Source organism: Sorex araneus, chromosome 1, assembly GCF_027595985.1.
Source record: "Sorex araneus isolate mSorAra2 chromosome 1, mSorAra2.pri, whole genome shotgun sequence".
Classification (NCBI taxonomy): Eukaryota; Metazoa; Chordata; class Mammalia; order Eulipotyphla; family Soricidae; genus Sorex; species Sorex araneus.
The window spans coordinates 201,988,933-201,996,095 of NC_073302.1; the positions used below are offsets into that span (position 1 = coordinate 201,988,933).

The 7,163-nt window shown below is 40.3% G+C and overlaps 1 protein-coding gene across 1 annotated transcript; it reads right to left on the reverse strand.

Moving 5' to 3' along the window:
• Positions 1-4,711: 4,711 nt before the first annotated feature.
• On the reverse strand, positions 4,712-6,087 carry LOC129405554 (zinc finger CCHC domain-containing protein 9). The gene has a single exon (XM_055141400.1). It carries the CDS (start codon positions 5,990-5,992, stop codon positions 5,180-5,182), a length of 813 nt encoding a protein of 270 aa, XP_054997375.1. The 5' UTR covers positions 5,993-6,087; the 3' UTR covers positions 4,712-5,179.
• Between the last annotated feature and the right edge of the window lie 1,076 nt (positions 6,088-7,163).

Sequence of the window (7,163 nt, forward strand, 5' to 3'; positions counted from 1 at the left end):
TAAAAACATGGAATATTTATTCTATGGAATAACTACTGATGGAAACTATATCAATGTAATTTCTATATAAAATGTAAGAAATATATATTCTTCAACAAAGTTTTATGCTCCTCTTGATTTCTCTTTATTAATTTATTTGCTGTGTTCATGTAAATGCAACTTTTTTTTTTGCTCTTTTTGGGGTCACACCCAGCAATGCACAGAGGTTACTCCTGGCTCATGCATGCAGGAATCACCCTGGAAGTGCTCAGGGGACCATATGGGATGCTGGGAATCGAACCAGGGTCGGCCATGTGCAAGGCAAATGCCCTACCCGCTGTGCTATTGCTCCAGCCCCCTGTAAATGCAACATTTAATTATTGCTCATTGTATTCATGTATAAGAAATGCAAAAACGAATGCCACACATTGGCTGGGATAAATTATATAAATTAATTTTCTTTCTGTTCTGGAGATTAGACTAGACTAGACCGAGGCCAAGGTGCTCATGGTGTTAAGTATCTCTGAGGCTTCTCTCTTTGACTTCCACATAGCCAACATTTTGCTGCCTCCTCAAGTAGTCAGTTCCATGCATTCCTGGTGTTTCTCCTCTTAAGGATGCCATTAATATAGTTTTGGCTAAAGCTCCATGCTAATAATTGCATTTTAAGCTAAACTGTCTCTGTCATCCCGTTGCTCATCGATTTGTTCGAGCAGGCACCAGTAACGTCTCTCATTGAGAGACTTATTGTTACTGTTTTTGTCATACCCAATATGCACGGGTAGCTTGCCAGGCTCTGCCGCGCGAGCTGGATACTCTTGGTAGCTTGCCAGGCTCTCCGAGAGGGGTGGGGGAATCTAACTTGGGTCAACCCCATGAAAGGTGAACACCCAACCGCTGTGCTATCACTCCAGCCCTTTAAACTAAGCACCTATTAAAAATTAAATCTCCAAGCCTACTGTCATTACCAGGTTCTGGGGGTTGGGACTTCAACATAACAATTGTCTGGTCCATAGACAATTGTTTAGTCCATAACAATTGTCTGGCTTGGAGAGGGCTGTCAATGTATACTTTTTGTGTAAGTTAAGGGGTAAATTTAATGTGTAGATACATTAAATAAGTGTGTAAAGTAGTAAGTAAAGATGTACATGAACCAATCTCTTACAAAAGTTGAGGTTGTTGTTGGATCATATACATTCTTCCATAATTATTTTCCTTGAGACCCAAGCAAAAATACAGTAGGTAGGACATTTGCTTTGCATATGTTTGACCCAGATTCTATACCAGGCATCCCACATGGTCCCCTGAGCATTGATCAGCAGTAGTTCCTAATCTACTGGCAGAGCCAGAGCACACTTGATGTGGTCCAAAAACAAAAACAACCACAAACTTTCCTTCTTTGTCTTCTACTCCAGTAGTAGTCCTTTCCCCCTCTTAATTCTATTTATTATTTTTTCCCTTGTATTTGTTGTTGCTGCAGTATCCAGAGGTGGATACATCACACACTGGGTGATGTAGAGAGGTCCAGGAGATCAAACTTTCAACATCATTATGTGTTCAACAACTGAGTCATATCTCCAAGACACCATCCAAACCTGATTTCTGACTTCTCTTTTTCTTTCTTTCTCTTTCTCTCTTTCTCTCTCTGTCTCTCTTTCTTTCTTTCTTTCTTTCTTTCTTTCTTTCTTTCTTTCTTTCTTTCTTTCTTTCTTTCTTTCTTTCTTTCTTTCTTTCTTTCTTTCTTTCTTTCTTTCTTTCTTTTCTTTCTCTCTTTCTCTCTCCTTTCTTCCTCCCTCCCTCCCTTTCTTCCTTCCTTCCTCTCCTCCCTCCCTCCCTCCCTCCCTCCCTCCCTCCCTTCCTTCCTTCCTTCCTTCCTTCCTTCCTTCCTTCCTTCCTTCCTTCCTTCCTTCCTTCCTTCCTTCCTTCCTTCCTTCCTTTTCTTTCTTTTGATTTTTTTGTTTTCTGGGCTACCCCTATGTGCTCAGGGAATTATTCCTAGCTCTATGCTCAGGAAGTACTCCTGGTACAGCTTGGAGGACCATGTGGAATGCAGGAATAGAACTCGGGTATCCTGCATGTAAAGCAAAAACCTTACCCGCTATACTATAGCTCTGGCCTTCAACCCGAGTTCTTAATGTCTCAATTTCTTTTCCTAAGCATGCTAAATGGAGGAATCTGGGTGGAAGAGGCCCAGTCCAGATCTGAGTAGACTTAGATCTCAGCCCTGGGTTCCACACATCTGAGTTCCTCTGCCGGTTCCTTCATGCATGAAGCTTGTCCGAACATGTGGAGAGGGGCTTTGAGCATGGCTTTGGCTGGGTTCCAGAGGTCTTTGGCTGTGGGATCTCTACTCGGGGCAGGGAGGGAAACTCAAGCCACCCCCTCTGAGGGACCCGGGTAAAGACAGCCAGGCCCGAGGGGCAAGAGACTCTGCCCACATTCCCCATTTTCCTTCCTTGCTCCAAGCAGAGCTCCAGCAGCCAAAGACCTAGGAATGCTCAAGGCCCCTCTCCACACGTTCGAATGAGCCTCACCATTGAAGGAACCGGCAGAGGAACCAGGTGTGCGGACCTGCGGCTGAGATCTCCAAGCCTGCTCAGACCAGGACTGAGCCTCTTCTGCCCAGATCCCCCATTTTCCAGTAGCTTGGCAGTCACACCCAGAAACTGCCCCCCGCCCCCCCACCCTTCACTGTGTAATCCCATCAATAACCAACATCCAGAGACTATAAAACCAAGCTCCTATATTATAGCCTAGTTCTAACTTTTGGAGAACCAGGCAAGCTACCAAGAGTTTCCTGCCTGCATGGGAGAGCCTGGCAATCTCCCCGTGGCATATTCATATGCCAAAACCAGTAACAATGATGGGACTCATTCCCCTGTCCTTGAAAGAGCCTCCAATGTGGCACCAGTGGAAAGGACGAGTAAAGAGAGGCTGCTAAAATCTCAGGGCTAGGATGAATGGAGACATTACTGAGACTGCTCAAGAAAATCGATGATTAACGGGATGATGATGATGACGATGATGATGATGATGATGATGATGATGATGATGATGATGATAATGATGATGATGAAGCATGCTAAATTGCTTATCCGATAAAAATTTTTGGTGAGTCCATTGTTTTTGTGTAAATTTGACCTTCATTGTAAAATCTTAACTAAAATCATCCCTTTTTATCCTCATGATGCACCAGAACTCAGTTTTATAGCCTTATGATATTGAATGGTGTATATAATCATCAAGTAACCAGATCCATTAAACAACTCACTATTGAACAACGAGTGGCTTAGAAAGAAAACCAAAGAGGAGATCAAAAGATTCCTGGAAACAAACAAAAATGAGGACATAAGTTACCAAAACATATGGGGCATGGCAAAAGCTGTGCTAAGAGGAAAGTTTATAGCTCTACAAGCATTCCTCAGGAAGGAAGAGCGAGTCCACATAAGTAACCTAGCCTCACAGCTTAAGAGCTTGGAAAATGACCAATAAAAGGAGCCCAAACCAAACAGGAGAAAGGGAATAATAAAACTCAGAGCAGAAATTAATGAGATGGAAACTCAAAAAACAATCTGAAAAATCAATGAAACCAAGATCTGATTCTTTGAGAAAATAAACAAGATTGATAAGCCTCTAGCAAGACTCACAAAGAAAGGGAGAGAGAAAACCCTAACAAACTGAACCAGAAATGAAAAGGGGGACATCACAACAGAAACTACAGAAATTCAAAGGATCCTCAGGGATTACTTTGAGAAGCTTTATACCACAAAAAAAGAAAACCTTGAGAAAATGGATAAATTTCTGGATTCCTATAGCTTCCCAAGGCTGAAACACGAGGACCTGGAATACCTAAACAGACCTATCACCACCAAGGAAATTGAAACGGTAATAAAAAGTCTCCCCAACCACAAAAGTTCTGGCCCAGATGGATTCACTAGTGAATTTTTCCAAATCTTTAAGCTTTTCCAGGAAATTGAAATATCAGAAACACCTCCAAATACTTTCTATGAAGCAAATATCACCCCGATACCAGAAGCAGACAGAGATACCACAAAGAAAGAGAATACAGACCAATATCCCTAATGAACAAAGACGCAAAGATCTCAACAAAATTTTTGCAAATAGAATCCAATGACTCATCAAAAACATCATACACCATGACCAGGTGGGATTCATCCCAGGAATGCAAGGATGGTTTAATATTCAGAAACCGATCAATATAATCCATCATATCAACAAAAGGAAAGATAAAAACCATATGATCATATCAATAGATGCAGAGAAAGCATTTGAAAAGATCCAACACCCGTTTATGATGAAAACTCTCAGCAAAACAGGCATCAAAAAAACTTTCCTCAATATAGTCAAAGCCATCTACCACAAGCCCATGGCAAGTATCATTCTCAATGGGGAAAAACTAAAAGCCTTCCTTCTAAGATCAGGCACAAGACAAGGTTGCCCACTTTCGCCACTCCTATTCAATATAGTACTGGAAGTACTAGCCATAGCAATTAGTCAAGAAAAAGATATCAAGCGCATACAGATAGGAAGGGAGAGATCAAGCTATTGCTATCTGCAGACGGTATGATACTATACTTAGAAAACCCTAAATACTCTACAAAAACACTCCTAGAAAAAAATTATTCTGTATAGTAAAGTGGCAGACTACAAAAACAACATCCAAAAGTTCTTGTCTTTTTTATTTTTTTTTTTATTTTTTTTTTTTAGTAAATGAGGTTTTTTATTCAACATTTTCAAATACAGATTTATATGATAAGTTATAAATAAATTTGTTATAACAAACTAATACTTTGAACCAGAAAAATATAGGCAAAAAATTCATGTTCTCTAAGATTGCCAACTGCAAAGAAGTTACCTTTAGTTTACAGGTGGTTCATATAAATGCCTGATTTTGTTTTTTAAAAAAGTTGATTGTTACAATCCTGTATATAACCACTTGGTTACACCTCAGTTCTTCCTTCTGAAAGATGTTCTTTCAGAGAATCAAATTGAAAATTCTTCTACCTACTTTAGACTATAGTCCTTGATGGGTAAAGTCAGAAAATCGACCACCCCCACACCCCACACCCCACTGGTAGCTCTGCTACAGGCCTCCTCAGGAGCCCAGCTCCAACAGGTAAAGTTGACCTAGTCCAGGACGGCACTGTGAGGTGATGGCTGACAACAGGAATAATGCTTATCAAAAGTTAACAACTTTGGGTGTCTTTGTTTTAGGTTTCTGTACTTTGGGCACATCCAAAACTTCTTCGTAGTCTGCACTCATTCCCTTCGCCCAGCGACCAACTGTGACCATTCGCTCTGAATCCTTACTTTCAGGACAATCTTTCTTAAAATGTTCCACAGAGCCACAAAGTTTGCAGCCACCACCATCAGCATAAAGTCCTTTGGGATTATCAGGACAGGACCTAGACAGGTGCCCCATTTCCCCACAAACAAAACATTTTGCAAAAGGAAATTCACCTAGAGCTGGGTCAACTTTTGCTTTGCACTTGGTTATTTCATGCTCTGTGGACCCACACCGGTAACATATTCCCGTGCCCATATCTTGGTTCTCCAGGGCAGCTGGGCAATCTGCAACCCCATGGCCCGGCTGTCTACAATGGAAGCATACCATTGCATTTTTCTTCGCTGCTTGCCTTTTTAATCGTCTTCCTTCCCGACGATTATCTTTCTTTAAAGCAACTGCTATTTCGTCCCTTACTTCCTGACTGTCTGTTGCTATTATCTCCCCACTGTGAGACATCTGTGAGTTTTGTCTTAGGTATTCCATGAATCCATTCACGTCTTCATTTAAATACTCCTTTTTCTTCTTGTTCTTTTTGTGTTTTGCTTGGGGTGCACCCTTTTTAAGGGACAGCTTATTGACTTCATGTTGACGCTTTGGTAGGTTTTGGCTTTTCCCCTCAGAGGCTCCTTTCTTCAAATCCTCCCACGATGTGGCAGAGAAAGGTCTCTTGCTTTGGGTCGTGGTAACTCGTGCCCACCTGGTCATGGTCTCACCCTAACTATTAATCAGGAAGAATCCTCCAGAGCAGCGGAGTTGGCCAGCCAGAGAAGCCGGGAGCCCATGCAGGGACGCGGACGCTTGCGACCTTCTTGTCTTTTTTATACACAAATAATGAAAGAGAGGAAAGAGACATTAAAAATACAATCCCATTCAAAATAGTATTTCAGAAAATCAAGTTCCTCAGAATCAGCTTAACCAAAGAGGTGAAGGACCTATACAAGGAAAATTACAAAACACTACTTCAAGAAATAAAAGGGGACAGTAGGAAATGGAGACACATCCTCTGTTAATGGATAGGGAGGATTAACATTTTCAAATGGCAGTACTGCACAAAGCACTGTACAAGTTTAATGCAGTCCCTATTAGGATGCCCATGAGATTTTTCAAAGAAATAGACAAAACACACCTGAAATTCATATGGAACAATAAACCCCCATGAATAGCTAAAACAATCCTTGGGAAAAAGAAGATGGGTGGCATCACCTTCCCCAACTTCAAAATCTACTACAAAGCAGTAGTAATTATTTTTTTTCAACAAATGCTTTTATTTGCTAAAAATAACAAAAGGATCAAATTTATAGATACAATTAATATACAAACATTTTCTAGATCATATGAGTTTCCTACTATGAGATTATGCACTCATGTGAGAGGTTACTACAATGGTCATAAAGTCACATCCCTTTGAATTGGAGGTGGTCTTGAAGAAACCATCCAAACCCAAAGAAGCAAATAAACTGAAGATACTCTGACTCCCGTATTCATAGAAACATCAGAAAGAACATATTCTAATCTAACTATAAAAGGCAGAGCATACATAGAAAAATAAAATCTATAATGCTTTGAAATTCAGAAAACAAAAGAAATAAATAAAACTGGGAATCTAGCCAACCCTTATATGTAGCATATTTCATTTACTTGTGGAATCACACTGTAAAAGCACAGTAAAGAAAGCAAGTTTATGCATATTCATATAATGCTTCAATGAGAATGATAAATGAAAGATAGCCACAAAATCGTTCATTGAATATCACATGATTGCCTTTCTATTCATACCTAACAACAAAGATTACCATGCAAAATTCTTATTTATGTATTTTAAGAGGAGACAAAGTCTGAATTCTTAAATGAGAACAAAAGTAGAATGTACATTTTT